We start from the raw sequence: 19,242 nt of genomic DNA, 5'->3' as shown, positions 1-19,242 counted from the left end.
GCTCCAAACAACTGAGGCAGTCTGCCTCGTGCTGCAAATGTTCATAAATGGCTTGGAATGCAGTCGGCACCAGCTCAGTGAAGTTGAACTCCGACAGAAATGTTTTATATTGAACTAAAATTAACTTATTACACACATGGTCCTTTGACTGAAGGAAACAGCACCTGATTTACCTCTGGGGAAACTCAATCTAATTGAAACAGACTTGCATGCCAGGGACCTGTGTTGGGGTTTTGTGTGGTCCTAAACCAGCACTTGATTGCCTTCAGTAAACACAGGAACATAGAGAGTTGAGGAGTAAGATTTTATAGATTTTCAGATTTTACTAATAGTAACTTTTAGTTGACTTTCTTGAATTTTTTTCCCCACATTGTCTCTTCATCAGAACTTGCAGTGTTTTTTCAGCAATACTATTTTTTAAAATTGTTTAACAATGGGTTTATCATTCGTCTGCTGACAGTTCTGTGTCAAAAGTGTGAAAGTGTGAACTACAATGTCCTTTTTACACTTGTGTGTATAACACACTCTATGCTCTCCCATGGCACACAGAATCTTTGTTTCCCATTTGGGTCAAGGAGACGCTTCAGGAGCCTATGGTTATTCCACAGTGACTAAAAATAAAGCTTGTCAAATTGTAAAAAAAATCCCTCTGCAAACAGCCTGCCACTGAGAGCAAGAGGCCATTACTGTACACATCCAAAGACGTGCACGTAAGCACACCTTTTTAACCATCTTGTTATTCCTAGCATCAATAAGTCAAAGGTCTCTTTCTGAAGGAGAAATACTTCATTTATCATCCACAATTTACAGTCAGTTCCAAAAATAACCAGGACTGAAAGCGGTTTCCCAGAGTGAGGGAAACAACAGAATATAGCTCATGGAATCTGCCCCATTGTTCGAAGCCAACGCCAAAGTGTAAATGGCACTTTTCCCAGCAGCAGTAAACATAGGGGACTGGACAATACATTCACTTGAAATAGGGCAACAAGCTGCCTTGTGTCATTGTCCAGCTTTGGATTTCAAACAAACTCAAATACCAATGTGGTTGTTGATTTTGTCCAAATGATAAACAATACATAAAGAAAAAGACTGTTTTTCTTTCTGTGTACCATAGAGTTTTGACCCAACTATGGTCGCAGTGTTTCATCAGATAATCTAGTAATGGCTGAAATGCTGCTTCATGCTTCAGTGCCATTGTGGCATTTGTGATGGACAGATAGGACACTTTCAGAAACTGAGCCAAATGGGGGTTTTACTGCATCAATTTGCCCATAAACTTGTTAAGGTGAGATAAAAGACAAAACCAGTGAGCCAGCTATAAGCTCCCATTTACCAATCAGGACTCTTGTAATGTAACCTCTAACCTTTTCCAACAACAGACTATTCTGGGCTGCTGTTTGTGATGGTCCCTTGTGGGCTGAGGCAGACTGAGTTCTCATACAGGGCCTGCCATTCATTTAGGAAACCTTAGCACTCTGTTCACCAGGCACAGCAACAAGTGCCAAGGTCCACCCAGGCCGGTATATTTACAGCCCTGCTGTTTCCTATTTGGAGACATAAAACATCCTTTCTCCTCAGATACTGGCCTTAAAATAAGTAATTTCTCAGAAAATAGGAGGGAATTTAAACTCACCTAGCTGCACAGGTACAAAACTATTAAAAATGGGCAAGCAGAGGCCTGTACCTCAATATAATACAAGGAGTGATCTGCCTTAACAGACTTCTGTTTGATTATGTATATATGTACAAAGTCTATTCAGCATAGCTGCTAGGCAACCAGCTTATCTAAATATTGTAAAACGAGAGAAGAGACACGGACCGACTACTGAGTTCTTGGCAGCAGTTCCAGTAGCTGTGACTAACGAAGAGAGTAATCGTAAACCTGGCATGTTGAGTGCTGTGGCCACGGTCCCGTTTACTGAAGTGAAGAGGACAGTAGTGCAAGCGTGTGTAACCCCATCAGCAGCAGTGACTGCACTGAAACAAACTGAGGCACACTTAAAAAATACAGGGTGGAATGGGTTCACTTGGCTTTTCACTTTTACACTTTACTCAGTTTGTTTGTTTGTTTGTCAGCAGGATTATGAAAAAACTACTGGCCTGATATTCCTGAAAAATGCTGGAAAGGTGTAGCATGGGACAAGGATAAATAAAAATAAATTATTTTGTGAGGTAGGGCGTGCATTCATCTAATGTTTGAATAAATGGAAAACATGAGTTCCCGAGTAGGAAAATTAATGTAAACACCCCCAACCCTCAATTCAGAACACCAACAAGCACAAATTTGCACTGTTAGCCTTGTTGGAGGTCTGTGCCAGGCCTCTAGGAAAAGCACAGAACTTCGAGGCAAATTTTCGTAGTGGCCAAACAGAGAAATTAGAAATTACGGGTCTGTCATCATGTGATGTGATGCCGTGACAAAATACTTTTTTGTCCCAACCCCCACAAGGTTTTTCACTATGAAAATTAGATTTATATGGTTCAGTATCATTTGGAAAGTCCAGAAGAGCCGTATGATTAAATATTTTTTATTACCATTTAAGTTAGCAGAAAGCTAAACCAAAAGTTGCTCAGCCGGCAGAATTTTCAAATGCACTTGTGCCCCATAGATCTCCCTAGGAGATCCTGGAAATTTCATACACAGAAGTGGAACTCTTATGGCTTCATTCACCTCTACATGATTTTCATAAGAATGAATTGGGCTCTGCTTCCAAAGTTGTATCCAGTTCTCTTTATGCATTCATCGAGTGTCATTCTTTTAAAATGTATGTATTGTGTAAGGTATGATTTGTGTATGGGTGTGCAGCTGTGCTTGTAGCTATGTCTGGATCTTACATAGATGACCCCCCTTCTAAAAAAAACTATGGGACATGGCAAGAAATGATCAGCTTGGGCTGCTGCTCTTTCCACCTACATGTTTCCATTGCCAGTAGTATTTGTTGATAGTGAAGACACGGATCAGGTTTGAGAGAGGCTAATCTTTTCCTCATCGCAATCATAATTCAGCCTTTGCAAAGGCACGTGTTTGTTTCCTGGACGCTTCAACTGAAACAAATGTTTCTCGGTTGGAAACAGAGCTGGGACAAGCTGAATGTGGGTCGTCTCTGTGCAGGATGTGCTAGTATGCTCCTACACTCAGTCCAGGCATCCAGAACAATCAGGGAAAGAGTGCACATTTCAGATGACAGAATGAAAGCCCTGCACCTGTCATGCACACATTCTTTGGCCCTTTTGTTAAACACCTCCCCGTCCTGCTGTGTCACCAGGGTTAGAGGTCAGCAGAACTCACGGCACAATTGGTCCCTGTGTGTGTGCGTGTGTCTTGCATTTAACTTCACAACAAACAAACCTGCATAAAGACTGCTGTGTCTGTTATAGAGTAATGGACTTCTGAGAGGCAACTTGGCATTTATCCTCAGAGAAACCCTCATAAAGTTAATGCCAGGGGTTAGAAAGCGGTATACTTATCTTGCTCTCTGACTTTAACAGTGATGTGTTTTATAAACCAGACCCACGGGGCTGCATACTGCCCATCTTGTTTACTCTTGTCAGAATATATACAGGTTTATACATCATTCTGTTGACTCTAAACTGTGTATTGTGGGGTTGCTTTGCCCTGCGGTCAAAGTTGATCGATCTTCTGTAAAGCACCTGAAGAATTTAGATGATCAAAAGAGTGTGAAAACTCCATGGACAACAACTTGGGATGATCTATGAGACTTTCAAAAGTGTACTTAGATTGATTATGACATATGCATTAACAGATAGTATTAACGCTAAGACTGTTTGACTGGATGTGATAAAAAATATATTTTTGAATAGATTTTTAATATTAACGTGTATACGAAACATGTTGTGTGGACATCTTAACAGGATTTTAAAAATTTAATCACATTAATGAGGACATGGCCTAAAAAAAGCTTCATAACTTTTCTCTCCACTTCACCCCTCCTCCCCTTTCCCTTTCCCCGCCCCCCTCAGCAGCAGTTGTCAGTGTCCATTCCTCACTCCTCGTGTGCTGACATTGGCAAACAAGTTCAGCGGTCATCTTTCACGTCAAGACACGTAAGGCATGATAGAGCCGGCCTTATGTGAGCCAATCCAGGCACCAGAGCTGCAAGTTGCCAAGGTGAGGAAAAGCATTTTAAGACCAAACAGCCGGGCAGAGCGAACAAGGCTGGCATGGGAGGACAGAGATGATCAGAGCGGGAAGACGCCTGAGCTCACTCTGTCACCTGATTTATCTCCAAAAAGCCTGCACGGATAAGACGCTAACAAGCTGTTTATACTGGGTGTGACAGCTCTGTTATGACAGCACTGATCTGAAAAAGCAATAGGGGATACTGTACAGTCTCATGATGAGCCAAATATAAAAGTAAAGAGTTGCATCCCTGACACAGTGGAGTGTGTCTCGAAAAGATTAAGTTAACACCTTTCAGCCCAGTTGCCAGCAAAGCATTTTGACATTTTACCTTTCTGCAAACCACAGATACATTGATCTGCAGCGTTATCCATTCCAATGATGAAGCAATGTGACATTAAAAGCCACGCAGGTCCACTGTTGGGCCGACAAGAGGGCACCAACAAGTGCTTAAGTGTTTGAAACAGTAATCACATGTTTACAAAGTGTTGCAGTCAAGTGTTTGCAGCGGCCACCAAGTGTCACAATGACAACAGGTTGCATATATTTGTGGTTAAAAAATGTTCAAATTAAACGGTTTGCAGGAATGTAAAATCTCATATTTACTTGGGTTATACCTTTGAGACACTGCCTTTCTGCCAACTACTGAGAAATCAAACTAAATATATATTCTGCAGAAATGTTATCATACTCAATTAGAGGAGTACATAAACTTCCAATGAACTCTTTCATCTTGTCTAGTATCGACTAAGAACAACGTGACTGGCAGTTCTGAGTCATGAGAGAGACTGCACACTCCTAAAACCGCAAGAACCAGATGGTCCGGTTTGCTCTGTGTGCTATATGCTAGGCTTATACGAACATGTGCCACTGGACATGGGGTCTATTTTAAAACCATGGCGTGTTAAAAAAAATGCAAAGTGAACTTAGTATTTTGAAGCTTTCTGCACAATGCCAGCCTGTCTTCAGCAACATGAACATACTGACCTCATCAATATGTCAGAAAAATCATTCTACTCGCTGCAGTCGCCTACAGTTTCTTGTTTCTCTGGGCTCTCTGGCAGTAGGAAAAAAAATGGTTACCTAGTTGACAAGAATGTCCTGTGATGACTCACAGTCATATGCATTACAAAGCCTGTGAAATGCACCCTATTCTACAGCCTGTGATGGAACTGAACAATGCCGACTATTGTCAGATCAACAGGCAGACTTCATTCAACGAGAACTCTCTGTGGTGCCTCCACACAGGGAAGCCCAGCCAATCAGAGCAGCAGCGGGGAGGAGCTTTGGACATGTATACGAGGTCTGGGGTGACCTCCTTCAACAGCTGCCCTAATCCAAAACTAGAGACAGTTTCCCCTCTCCATTGGCACTGGATTAGACCGGATCTCACAAGGTCGTTCAGCCACCTTCAGCAAAAGCTTGTCTTTCCCATGCTGCTTTCCAACTAGCAATTTTACATGGCCTGGGTGAATTAATTCCCTTAAGATGCCAAACTGTTCAGCCCCACTGCAACAAACTGATTCTTCATGAGATGTGAGATAATAGTGCCTACCTCACCGCCGGTTCAAGCAGAACATCTAAGTGTTGGCAGTCTTGAATGTTACTTCAGATACCCTCGTTGTAAACCGCCTACAAACACACCGCACAGAAGCGGCACTCTGTGATTTCTGTATGGAGAGTATTGTCTTGTCCTTCCATCCTTTCTGCTCCCTCGAATGCTCCAGCTATAACTAGAAATGCTGGGAACTTCCTGTCCCCTAACTGCTCAACTGAACAGCCACTGTCTGTCTGAGACACTACTCCAGCAACAGGGTCAATAACTTCCCTTTTATAGGGGTAAGCCTGACCAAACAGGAGTCCCTGTCCTTCCTAAAATCCACCCCTTTCCTTGGCAGAAGAGCACATGGGTTTTTTTCAGGTCAGATAAGACTCTGGACGAGAGTGAACATGTGCAGTAGAGGCTGAGGACGGGATCAGGGTGTTTACCACGTACAGGCCGGCCTTTCTGTCCAGTACACCAGCTGTCGGAGCAGGAACAATGGGGTCACTTGTCCAAACAAGAGAAATGAATGAAGCTATTAGGACGTAATTGTGCTTAATAACCCTAAACATTCATTGTTCAAAGTTGATCTTGTCAGATCATCATGTTAAAAATGAAGACATGCTCAGCCTTTTAAAAATAAACTCAAACATTCAATCTATGCCATCTGCGTGCTGTCGAAATAACATTTACTGAGAGTTTCTGACCTGCTTTCCAACCACCACCAGCAGTTTGTAACTTCATTTTGAGCTGGACGACACCATCCCCCTGAATCCTCCCCTGCTGACATGACAAACGAGGCCAGAGTCTAATCCCAGAGCCGAGTTACAGGGTGAGTGGGGGGTCAGTGGCTGGCTGAGGAGCCACACAGGAAAGAAACGTCCCGATTGTCCTCTAGAGGAAGTAAAGGTGCAGACGGCAGGCCCTCTAGGCTTAGAAGTGCAGAGCAGCCTGGTGAAGATGTTAACGCTGGGTCTGTACGGGCCCGAGGGGAGGAGTGGGGTGGATTATGATTTAAGAGGCCATTGCTGGGAATCAACAATACAGGGGCAGATTGATATTTCCTAATAAAAACAGAGTTTTAGGTTTATAATAGGGTGGGACGACTGTGACACTGCATTTCAGGGGCAAATCTAGAATGTGACCGATTTATTGGTCAGACTCTTATCAGCCGATATTGGACTATGATCGAGAAAATGGTGGCTGATATAGTGAATTGTTAAGCTGGAGTGAAAATAGACCTTTTCAATAGGGATTGTGCACCAATTTGACTATGCAAAGGTACTCAGAAGGCTGCTTCCTTAGACAAATGACTTTATTAATATTATTACACATTGGCACTAGTGTATGAATGGGTGAATGAGCGCTGTCTGTAGGGTAAAGCACTTTGAGTGCTCGCAAAGACTAGAAAAGCGATATACAAGTTCAGTCCATTGGACACCATTTCTAAATCAGTCAAAGCATTGTTTTCTGCATTTTATGTGCTGTAAAAAGAGTTTTCATATCTGCGCATATTGAACAACAATAGACTCAGATTGGTCTACATTAGGCCAACAAAACAGGCAGACTTATAAATCTACATAGAGAAGGTCTGTCTTCATCCCATAAAATTTCATGATATCAGCTGTCATATCAGTTATTTGGTAAATTTTTCCACAAAATTGGCATTGGTCTAAAATTCCCACATCAGTCAGGCCCTAAATAAGACTTTACGGGTACATTTTTAGGGTACATTTTTAACATAGGATATCAGTGAAACATGTGTCATTGCACTGACAGCTCACTAGAATTAAGACTTGCTCCACTCTTATGAAGCAGATGTCTCATTCATAAGATCCCATAAGTTATTATCCCCTGTAATGCTAGTGAGTGATGATCAGCACTCTTAGGTTCAAGCTAGTGTGGGCCAGGCAGGAAGCTACCCCAGCCTTTAATCTCTGCAGAGGAAAGGTCCGAAATGTCAGTGGCTGTACAGGTACAGATAAATGTGTTTTGTCAAATCACCTTAACCTCATTACAGTGTCATTGGGGCAGGCCACGAAGAATCAAAGTCTGTGGAGCGTTAAGCTTACTGATCCACGAGGATATAACCAGGATTACAGGACAGAAAGCAGGAAAGAGTGAATGAACACTGGAAATTATGATTTGATGATTTATGTTTTAAATATAGTATAATCCATATTCATTTCATTAACATGGGAAAAGTCATAACAAGTTGTTGTTACTGCAGTACAAGCTGCAAAACCACTTCCTCTCAACAAGAAAACAAACTTGTCTATTGTTAAATCCTGTGTAGGATGGACATCCTGCCCTGTCCTTGTCAAAAAAAGACCCAACTCCTTTTCATCTTGTTAGGGGAAGGCACGGTTTGTTTCCTCATGTCTGTCTACTCTTCTGAGCTAACAGGGCAGACAGTGAGACAACATCGTACTGCTCCTCATGTGACAAGCCCAAATGAATGCACGACACAACAAGAGGGAGCCACACTAAATGGCCCGCTGTCTTGACCTGTCGTCTCCATCTGATGGTACTGGTGGACAGATAAAGATGTAGTGCTGGACTGAAAAGTTAACACGTCTGCATAAACCAACACTGCTATCAGCAGATGAACACCAGCTGGCAGGGAGATGGTGAAACTGCTGCACCCAGGAAGTCAGGTTGGCATGGCGTGCCAAACTTACCGCTTCAGGCTATATAAACGACATCTGTCTGGGCAGCTCAAACAATATCTACGGCGCAGCATTCAACAGGAGGTACAAGTATAGGAGAAGGAATATTAAGACATCAAAGACTCTCAAAACTTCAGCTTTAGTCATTAAAGTCTGAACTACACAACGTCATAACACTAAAAAGCAGTTGAAGGAAATATTTGAAAGGAAAGTAGCTTATCCTATACATCTCAGTAGCTTTAAATAGACTGGGAGGACTAAAGCAAACCATCTGTCTCAAGAAACCGATGAAAGCTAAACAAAGTTTTAATGCAGCCAAAGCAGATGCTGGAGAAATTCAACATGTGGAGATCAAACCAGTAGCTACAGCAAACAGCCCCAGTTACCTTCCACCAGTAAAATAGGAGCAACAAATGGGCTGTGGAACATTTGCCTTCCGTTTAGGTTATTGGTCTCTTTACCACAGCAAAGACTGGGGGAAATCTAGCAAAAGATGTAGGCTGGTAATCTGTCAAGATAAACGAGAGGACACTCAATCTCCCCCACAGCTACAGCTAATTTAACTACAACAAAAAACAAATTGTTCTACAGCTAATTTAACTCTACAACAAACACAAAATTGTGCGACAGCTAATTTAACTCTACTATAAACACTAAATTGTGCTTCAGCTAATTTAACGCCACTGCAAATACTAAATTGTGGTAGAACCTAACTTTTAAGTGTCAAACTTCTCTCAGTCTTCCAAGCTATACATGCTACAACATTGTTTATAACTGCCCAACGTCTTGCCTTGTAAATAAAATAGCGACGGCACTAGCAAAATTTGAATTTCAGTTTTAAATTAATCATTTCAGCTTACTCTCTTCACATTACTGACTTTCCTCAATTATATAGTTCATTTCCCGTACACTTAAGCGACAATGTGAGCTTACAAACCGACCTACAAACAGTGTAAAGTACTTAAACAATGTAGTATCCATTGAGTGGCGTGGTCTTGTTCCCTGAGCTGTGAGCGGCGGGCTGATAGCCGCGAGGCGACCAGCTTCAGCCTCGTAACTTTCTCCACTTAAGTTCGTATCAGTTTGGAATTAAAGTGGTTGTTATCTTACCTTGTCCCGGCCATTTTCTTCACATTGTAAACGAGGCGTAGACAAGGAGAAAAAGATGTTCAGCTGGTATCGAGGTGAAGGTAGTTTTGTGAGCGCACAGAGCGGGTCCGACGAGTGAGGACGGGACGGTCCTCCGGTGGTGAATCCGACATGGAGTCTCCGCCTCTGCACGTGAGTCATAGGTTGGGATGGATGGGGGTCACCCAGTCTGCGCCCCCCACCTCCCCCAGCCCCTATCCCCTCCATATATATATATATATATATATATATATATATATATATATATATATATATATATATATATATAGTGTGTGTGTGTGTGTGTGTGCTGGTTGGAAAGAGCAGAGGCCAAACCAGAAGCTAAACATTTAGAGCAGGGTTCTCAAACTCAAATTACCTGGGGGCCGCTGGAGGCAGTATAAAAATGACCCAAAAAAAAGGACACAAAATGACAGGAAAAAAAAACTAAACTACTTTAAAAAGACTCAAAATGACCAAAAAAAGACACAAAATTACAAAAATTTGAGAAAAATTACAGAAAAAACTAAATTACTTCAAAAAAGACACAAAATGAACAAAAAATCCACAAAATTACTTTAAAAAGACACAAAATTACCCCAAAAAAGACGCTAAATTACTAATAAGAAACAAAATTACCAAAAAAAGAAACAAAAATTACTAAAAAAAAAGACACAAAATGACTGAAAAACACTAAATTACTGAAAAAGACACAAAATGACCAAAAAAAGACAGAAAATGACCAAAACAATACACAAAATTACTTTAAAAATACACTAAATTATTAGAAAAAGACACATTACAAAACTACTAAAAAGACACACAATTATTAAAAAAAAGACACAAAATTATTTAAAAAAGATACAAAATTACCGAAAAAAAGACACAATTACATAACATTTTCACTTCTTCTGGTAACAACAACACGGCAGAAAATAAACGGTCCAGTAGCAGCTGCCTTTCCTTTTGTTAATGTCGTCATAGAAACAAGTAAAACAAAGCTCCAGCTTGCGCAATAAAGGGACCTTCCACACACAACACGGTAACCATTCATATGCCATTCATATAAAACTATCATTAAACTTTCATATCAAGGTGAGGGCCACAAAATATCGTCACGAGGGCCGCGAGTTTGAGACCCATGATTTAGAGGCTCAGTTGGCTGAAGTAAGTAGATAAAATGTTAAAACTTGTGCTGTCACATCATCAATCCTCACAACTGTCCTGCAACTTTTTGTATAACTGGGAGCAAGGTAAATAATTTAGATATCAAAGTTAATCTTTCAGTTAATTAAAACAACTGCATTTTTTGACAGTTTATTTGTTATAGTTGTTACAAAAAGTGTGTGTGTCTTTTTAATTATTATTATTATTATAATTAAGTCGTTATTTGCAATACTGCAGTGTAGAAATACTTTTACTCAAGTTAAAAACAACACATTTTAAATACCAAAGATGAAAGTATTCATTGTGTAGAATGGCCTATTTCAAAATAATGTTATATTATTAGATTTAAATTATTGATGGATGATTTTATTGCTCTAATGTTGCAGATTGTGAAGGTGGAGCAAGTTTTAACCACGTCTTTATATAGGCCTTCTGCTGGGTAGCTTAATCGATAATAATATTTATTATAATTTACTAGTCAATTTATACTTCGTATTAATAATTTGATTCTGTAAAGTAACTTAAGTTATCAAATAAATGTGGAGTAAAAAGTACAACACACTCTCTGAGCTGTAGTGGAGTAGACCATGCAGTTGCCAAGTAAGACACCAGTATATGATCATTTTGACTATTTTATTGATATTTGAATATCATGTCAGGAATATGATTATGCTCATTTTACAATGTACTTTTACTTGCCTCAGCCAGAGAGCAGAGGACCTTAACTCTTAATCTCTTTTATGATTACAACTAGCTATCTTTCAATATTGTAATGAGCTGTAATGTTCCCCTGGTGTTAGCCTGTGGACAAGCAGACAGAGACACCTGCTGGACAACAACAACTAGGCCCAATTAGAAATAGTGCTGATTAACACAATTCGCACAATGGCAGAATATTATAAACACAAAGCCACCCATTTGAATGCTTTTTCTCATGACATTTACCTATATCGTTGATACCTGAAATATATATATATATATATATATATATATATATATATATATATATATATACTTGAAATCAGACATTTCTATGTATTTATTGTGCTGTTTGCTTTTATTATTTGCAATTGATGTACTTCAATTTATAGTCATTGTTACCGTTTTATTATAGAAATTTTATTTTATTGCTGCTACTCATACACAAAGATATAGCTACTGTGTTCAACCGGCCTTTTTAAAAAATATAATCAATAAAGGGGGGGGGGGGGGCACAAATGCACTTTCAGAATAAAAGTCAGCTCATGTTTATGGTCAAACAACACTTTATTCACAATTACTATTTGCGCTCAGGTCTATGGAAATATCTGCTAAAAAATAAATCAAAGAAGCTAACAAAGGCAAGTAGCTAAAATTCACATCAATAAGTATACACTGTCGTGTTGTTCCTCTGGCACGGAGAGTAAACTATATATCCATTAAACGTACATGGCGCTTCTCTTCACAGTGAACCCTTTAAGTGCTTTTCTGATGTAAATAAGGAAAGGACAAACATACAAGTTGCGGGCAATGAAATTTCTCAAGCTACATTTCTCCCTACAAGTTCATTTTGTCAACCCATATCGTACAAGGAGGTCTGCCTCTTTAGTATTATAAAAAATATTGTAAACATTTATATTAATTGCACAACATACATTCAAATACATACTGTACTGTACAGCAAGATTTCACTTCTGTATTGTTATCCTGTAGCACCATGTATGGCAAGCTGAACAAACTATCTGGATACTTCTACAGTGTGATACTGACAATACGAAGGAGTAAAATGGCATTCACGAATGATGCGTTTCACCAGTGGTCAAATATTCTGGAGGTTTGGGTTGTATCATTGTGAGATAGTTGTTACTGTAGGCCTGTTCAACGTGTGGCTGATATTGGATCAAGGCAGGCAATCTCTAGTCCCCTCACATCTCACAGCTTTGAGGAAGATGATGCTTCATAAAGGACATTCATCAGCGTTAAGATCAACTATAATACAAAAGATTATGGCGAAGAGTCTCGTGTGTCATTTAAAAGTCCATTTCGATTCCATGTGCAGACACATCGGTGCAGGGAAAGAACGTGTCTTGTTGTTACTCAGAGCGCTAATGGTTTAGCTAATCAGCATGTGCCGCAGAGACGTCATGAGGCCATGACATCATTGAGTAGCAGCAGAGTTGACATGTAACTCATCACCCAGTCCCATATGACATGAAAGAAAAGCTGATTAAAGCTGATATATATTATGTACAAGCAGTACTGTTAGACAGAATGGCTTGTGAACATCAAACTGTCCCACCTGATTCACAGCATCCTGTTAATGTTAATGGAGCTAACAGCTGGGAGGGGGGTAAATGAGAATGAAATGTGTGCGAAGGTAGAATTGATAGAGAGTCTTTAAGCTTCCTCTCATTGTCAGCATCTCCTCAGCCTGGGTGAGAGTTACTAAGAGCAGCTCTCTCAAAAATAAAAACCCAGATTAGAGCAAAGTAGTATCTCAGGTTATGGTCCATCGAAGTGTGGTCAAGGTCCTATAGGGTTTTGCCTGCACTCCCCCTTCTCCTTCCTTCATAGGAGGAGGCCGATGTGGTGGGTTGTGGGATGCGGATGGTTAACCAACCCACCCTTCCCAAATCTGCCCTCTGTGCAGGGGAAACAAACACTGTGAGTTAAATGTGCCACTTGAGACATTCACTGGAAACCATGGCTCCAGTTGTGATCTGTTCACTGTGAGGAAAATTAGGAAATTACAATAACAGGACTGATAACACAACATAATGAGACACATCTGCATTGCTTTATTGAATTTGTGAATGAAAAGGAAGATGGTGCAGCTTTGCAATGCAGGTAAGTGAGAATTACTGTAAATTTAGGGGTAGAGAGTTACAGTAAATAGAGAGGGGAGCATGCTGCTGGGTCATCTGACCAAGCTGAAAAAATCTGGATGGAGACAGGAGTAGAGCTTGGCTGACTACAAAGGAACAGATGGGTTATGACAAACTCACAGCGATTTGGAGGAAGGCTTCTTCACTTTTGGCCTCTTTCGACGATGAACTGGCCTGAAGCATGCACAGCACGTATTCACGCGCAGGGCAAATGCACGTGCATGGAGACAAACAAACACATATATACACACACATACATACAGGTTCACACACATACGTGGATGCACGCACACACATACACCCCCACACGAACAGCAGAGACAGGCAATTAGGCTTCATTACAGTAAGGGAACAGCAGAAGCTGAAAAGCAGGCTTGTATTTGGCCTCTTTGGCTTCTGCATGCTCAAAAGGCTTTGATCACAACAGTAAGGAACCATGGCAGTTTGTAGAGGTTCAATTTCAGCACATCACTGTATTTTATTTTCCTGCCTCCCCAGATGACTCACAGTAAGAAGAAACATAACTAAAGACACACTAGGGAGGCTGTGACCTCCAAGAGTTCATATTGTAACATGAATTCCATCTGCAGTGTTTGTAAAAGTAATCAACTGTGCTGTAAGCGGAAGACGAAAATACCTGTATTCACTGAAGTAGTTTCGCTCTTTTCCTCCTGAAAGGAAGTCGAGGTAACATAAGTCTCAGTTTGAAATTACTGGAGACACTATAATAAATCATGTTTTCCTCAGAGGCTTTTTACTCACCCTTCTCTGGGTTGCATTGCTTGTGTCCCTTGCAGCCCCGTAACTCCATGAGCTGTTGATGCATTGCATTCAGGGCATTGCGGTCTAGGGTGCTGACAGCATTTATCAGCTACAGGAATAATAAGGACATGTCAGCAAGAACTTTGGAGACTCTGGAAAGTATCTGGGAAAACTTAGGAAACATTTGTACCCCCTGGTGCTCACAGGAATGTGCTATGAATCCTGTTGTGGGATCATTTATTGGTGAGTTATTTATGCATCTGCCATGTAGTACAGCGTGCCTGTACAAATGAAGTACCTGGTATGGGTCAGTGTTGAGGTCAAAATACTCCAGGAAACCCGTAGCAAATTCACAAAACAGGAAGTTGTGTGTGTCATTGATGGTCCTCAGGCACCAATAGGTGTTGTTGTTGGCACTGGTGCATGCACAGAACGGACCCACTGAGAGAGGGAGGGAGCAGGAGTGGGAGAGGAAGGGAGGGGCGAGAGCGGAAAACAAGGGGTGTTAGAACAGTGTTCCAAAAATTGTTTTCACCATACCTGCTTTGGAAATTATTAAAAAGTTCCACAACAATAAATCTTCAAATGTCTTTGTACAGCCACATGTTATTCCTCACTTGTCCAGAAGGGGGCGGTCTGCCAGTGATGGTTGTCATGGGTGAAGCAAGTGAGGCCAGGCATGCTGCAAGTGTCGTTGTTTTGGAGCCTCTTGAGGAATTTACGTAGCTTCTTTCTGCGCTTCTGCTCCTTCTGCAGCCACTGGTTCTTTTGCTTTGATGGCATTCTGTAGAAAGCAAAACAAATTCAATACAGCGAAACTGCAGGAGGAAATAATTGCCAATCAGTGAAAATCGTTACCTGACTGACTGCATGCGCCCTGCATTGAGCCTGAACATCTCTTTATTCTTGAGGAGATAACTGTGAGGACAAGAAACAACTGTCACATATGTAATTAGATCTATAAGCAGCTGACACTGATATGAGGTCCGGAAACATTCTCACCTGGGAGTGTTACACTGACATTCCTCTGGCCGCACCTTTTTCAGGTGACCTTTGACATCACGCAGGTTCTTGATTTTAGTCTGCAAGGTTTCAATCTTGGAACACACACACAGAACCACAAACAGCTCATTATACACCACAAGCTAACAGTCTGTGAAATGGGTTTTATGGGCTACATTTAACAAGGAAGAGAATGTGTCAGTACCTCATGCTCAATGTGCAGTTTGTGGTCTTTCCATGCTTGAAGAGATTTGTAGAGGCCTCCATCACATTGTACTGTGTCGTTCATAAGTATTGAGCACCTGTAGGATACAGAAAAACATAAAAGCACCACTCAGAATCATGCATGTCTGGCCTAAATTATTTCCGGATTTTTTTTTTTCTCTTCTATAACCAGAAGCATTACACATAAAAGGATAGTTTAGTGTTGTTGTATGAGGTACTTATTCAAACCCAACAAACATTGAAGCGTTTAATGACCATTGTTTGAATCAAAAGATCCTGTTATGGTTAAAAAATAATTCAGAAATGAATGTTGTGTCACCTGGCCATCAGCTGGCCATTCAAGCAACGTTGAAATATGTTTTTCCCACAATGGGTCTATTTAGTAGAAAATATTATTATTATTTATTATATATATCAGTCTGAGGGCAGTGGGTCCAATTTTGGTCTCACGCAGGACACAAACTGTCCTCTGTTTTACCTATTCATCCATCCTGACTTATGTCAAATATGGAGTTTATCATTCTTAATACTACGACCCTAATTGCATAAAAGTTGGGACGCAGTGTAAAATGTAAATAATAACAGAATGCATCATTATATGTGGAATTCTGGATTATTTTTGGACATTTTTTTCTGGCAGCTTTATTAGACTGCGACAGAGAGAATAGAAAGGGAAGACAGAGGGGAAGACATGTGGCATAGCAACCTCAAGTCGGATTCAAACCCAGGGCACTGCTGAAAGGACTCAGCCTCAGTGGTACACACTCTACCATTGATCCCCTATTCAGAATTTAAGTGTATATTTACAGAAACCAAAAGTGTGTCAGTTTGAACATAAAATATATTGTGTGTACAGTTTTCAATTGAATATATGTACAAAAATGTTTTATTTACATTTTAGCTGTAGACAGGGGCACCAGCAAAACATATTTTAGCCACATAAAAAAATACAATATCAGTTTACATGTACCTTTGGATAGAATATTTTCATTTCTTTACCTTACAGTGCCCTTTTGAAGGGAACTAAAGCTGTTATTTATGCGCTCTTCAAAGATATCAGAATCCTTTGATGAATAACAGCAATTTTACCCTGAGAACATGGGAGTGACTGGTCTAAACTGCTCAATCAGATAGCTTGTTTGTGTTATTGAGTGACTTTGGTAAATCTAAACTAACCCTTGAAAACACGCTGAGGCAACAGCAGACAATGTTCTGTGGGGTTAAATTACTATTTATTGTCAAAGAAGTCTGCTGGCTTTGAAAAAGAGAATAGATAACTACCTTAGTTCCCTGGCTATCCAAAGCTGTGGGAATATTGTATACATAGCATAAACTTAGGCTGATATTAATTTGTTTAAGGTACCTGAAAGACATTTTTCTGCTGCCCCCGTTCACAGCAGTACATTTTTAGCTTCTGTGTCAGTTCTCCTGCCTGCTTCTCCAAACTGGAGGTGTGCTGAGCGCCATCTAATGTAGGTAATATACTGACTACAGATAAAAACCGAATACAACCCCACTTGAAAACATACAACAGATGTAGACTCTCCCACCTGTAGGTGACTTTCAGTGCTGCAGGTGGTGTGAGTTTATTGCTGGTGGTGGGTTTGGCAGTGACTCCCATGCCACTGAACTCTTCATTGTCCTCCTCATTCCCCACTCCTCTCCTCTTGTCTGCGTCCCAGCTGCTGTTCCTGGAGCCCAGGGGCTGGTAGCCCTCCTCTAGGTCTACGGCATACAGGTCACCATCCAGCTCAAAGGACACAGAGCGGGCCCAGCGCTTTCTGGAGACTGCCTTACTGGATTTCATTTCTGAATAAGATGAGACAGAGGGACCTGAGTAAGATGAAAAAGAAGGACATGTTTTTGATGCTCAAGATCAAGATCTAAGGAGGACCAGCACCCTATGATTAAAGGCTCACTTGTCTACTCTTGTCCACCACTTGATGGCAGCACAGACACATGCTCATCATCTCATGAATACTTCAAAGCTGGTTATTTTAGCTTGAGATTAATGGCCCTGGTTGGCATGGCTTTGTAGGCTACTGCAAGGACATTTCAAAGTAAAGCACAAGTGTCTTTCTGAACAAAATCAGATCTATTAATAACTTCCAGAACAATGGCCTATGATGTGAGTGACAAGAGGAACTTACCCTTCTTGGTGAGCAGCCTCTTCCTCTTCAGCATGGAGGTTTTGAAGCCCACATTGTTGCAGTCACAGCTGTCGGTGTTGGGCGTTGGGGACAGCTGCATGTGGGCGGCACCGCTGGCCATCAGAGCCTGCATACGTGGAGCACGGAGACTTGCCATGCCCTTACACTTATACAGCCTCAGCTTGCCAGTCGGGTCCTCCACACACTGCCACTTCTGAAACAAGACAGAGGGGGGTTCATGACATTGGGTCTTTAGAAATATTACATAGCATAGCATCATTTTTGATGCATAGAAACCCTTTGATTCAAAAAGTTCTTTATGGGAGTTATCCTGAAATTACCAGACGCAGACCTCTAATGGTCCTCTGAAGAACCCTTAAAATGCAAGAAATATTCCAGATCCACACTATTAAAAAATTTTAATAGTCTTTTTATTCAGTTTTTTTAACAAATCAGACTTTAACAGCTGTTATACTCAGATTGAAAGATTATTAAAGAGACCTTAAAGAGAAAATTGACTGACTCAGAGTATAATGACTGCATATTATACTCCGTAAATTGTCAAACAGATTGCAAATTATCACCCTGCATAAGCTACACTCCATGTTGTTCCCCTGAAACTGTAATAAGCTCTCTTTCTGAGCGCTTGCAGGTCGGATACCTGTCCGGGCTGCTGGCAGGAGGTCTGGTACTCTGCTTTCTGGCACAGGTCCTTCACCCGCTGGTATTTTGGCAGGAAGTTCTCCTCTTGGGCCATTTCCTTCCCATCAGCTCTCTTGTGCGGAGGCTTCCTGAAAGAACAGGACAAACATATGCAGTTTTTTTTTTCAACTAACCAAAGACAAGGAGTCTGATGTCACCAGAAGACAATGCCTGGACAGAGAACACGTCCTGCAAAAGGTCAATCAATAAAACATACCCTCTCTCCACCAGGAAAGAATCTCTCCACGTTTTACCCTTCCTGTTCAGCTGGAACCTGGAAAATCAGTAAAAAGAAATGAGAAAATCCTGTCAGACCACTCTGTGATATTTGCGCTGAGCAAACAGACGCTTCATTTCCAAATGTCATCCTTGTGTAGCACTGAATGGAAAGTGGTGTTACACGTTTATATTTGGTTTGTAGATTACATTATGTCCAAGAAAACCCCAAGAACAGAGACTGAGTAAAACTTTCTAAAGTCCAGTCAAATAGTTTTTCAGCACATAGCCATCTTGTCTGCAATGACGTAAATGCCATGAAAATCAACACACAATTCAACGCCTTGAATTATCGGTTGAATTTCAGGACAGAGAGTAAAATAACTGTGGCGTGTGTTCACCTATTGACTGGCCTGTCTGTCTCCAGCAGCTTGATGATAGACTTGCCATCCATTTCTGCAGGGATATCAACACCGGCCATGTCCAGTAGAGTCGGCGCCAAGTCGACGTTTAACACTATATGAGGATTACTGCAGGGAAGGAAGAGTGGGGTTATAGTATTTATTACAATGTAGTGGAAAATAAAATGATAATGTCATTGAAGCAACTACAAGGACTTTTAACTGGTTTGAAACAGTCTCAATTTAATACCGATGCCTCTATATCAGTGTTC

At 40.9% G+C, this 19,242-nt stretch overlaps 2 protein-coding genes across 8 annotated transcripts in view; both read right to left on the bottom strand.

Annotated features, from left to right (window-relative positions):
* The window catches only part of arhgap46a (Rho GTPase activating protein 46a), a 37,740-nt gene extending 28,102 nt beyond the window's left edge, over window positions 1–9,638 (bottom strand). Inside the window, exon 1 of the mRNA XM_059329106.1 lies at window positions 9,464–9,638. Within this exon, the coding sequence (XP_059185089.1) occupies window positions 9,464–9,477 (14 nt within the window). The 5' untranslated portion in view covers window positions 9,478–9,638. The remainder of the gene's footprint in view (window positions 1–9,463) is intronic.
* A 2,257-nt stretch (window positions 9,639–11,895) lies between these two features.
* The window catches only part of sulf2a (sulfatase 2a), a 50,998-nt gene continuing 43,651 nt past the window's right edge, over window positions 11,896–19,242 (bottom strand). For 4 of the 7 annotated variants that reach the window (XM_059329529.1, XM_059329530.1, XM_059329532.1 and 1 more), the window contains 14 exons: window positions 18,971–19,099; window positions 18,571–18,627; window positions 18,313–18,442; window positions 17,652–17,865; window positions 17,052–17,334; window positions 15,482–15,578; window positions 15,277–15,371; window positions 15,133–15,192; window positions 14,892–15,058; window positions 14,573–14,715; window positions 14,275–14,383; window positions 14,150–14,183; window positions 13,633–13,686; window positions 11,896–13,269 (listed from right to left, as the gene is read on the bottom strand). In XM_059329529.1, coding sequence (XP_059185512.1) covers window positions 13,239–13,269; window positions 13,633–13,686; window positions 14,150–14,183; window positions 14,275–14,383; window positions 14,573–14,715; window positions 14,892–15,058; window positions 15,133–15,192; window positions 15,277–15,371; window positions 15,482–15,578; window positions 17,052–17,334; window positions 17,652–17,865; window positions 18,313–18,442; window positions 18,571–18,627; window positions 18,971–19,099 — 1,603 coding nt within the window. In that variant the 3' untranslated portion in view covers window positions 11,896–13,238. The remainder of the gene's footprint in view (window positions 13,270–13,632; window positions 13,687–14,149; window positions 14,184–14,274; window positions 14,384–14,572; window positions 14,716–14,891; window positions 15,059–15,132; window positions 15,193–15,276; window positions 15,372–15,481; window positions 15,579–17,051; window positions 17,335–17,651; window positions 17,866–18,312; window positions 18,443–18,570; window positions 18,628–18,970; window positions 19,100–19,242) is intronic. The other 3 variants (XM_059329533.1, XM_059329534.1, XM_059329535.1) reach the window with 3 other exon arrangements.

Source organism: Centropristis striata, chromosome 3 (assembly GCF_030273125.1).
Source record: "Centropristis striata isolate RG_2023a ecotype Rhode Island chromosome 3, C.striata_1.0, whole genome shotgun sequence".
NCBI lineage: Eukaryota > Metazoa > Chordata > Actinopteri > Perciformes > Serranidae > Centropristis > Centropristis striata.
The sequence above is the reverse complement of the archived record's forward strand: the minus strand, read 5'-3'. Positions and strand labels throughout refer to the sequence as shown.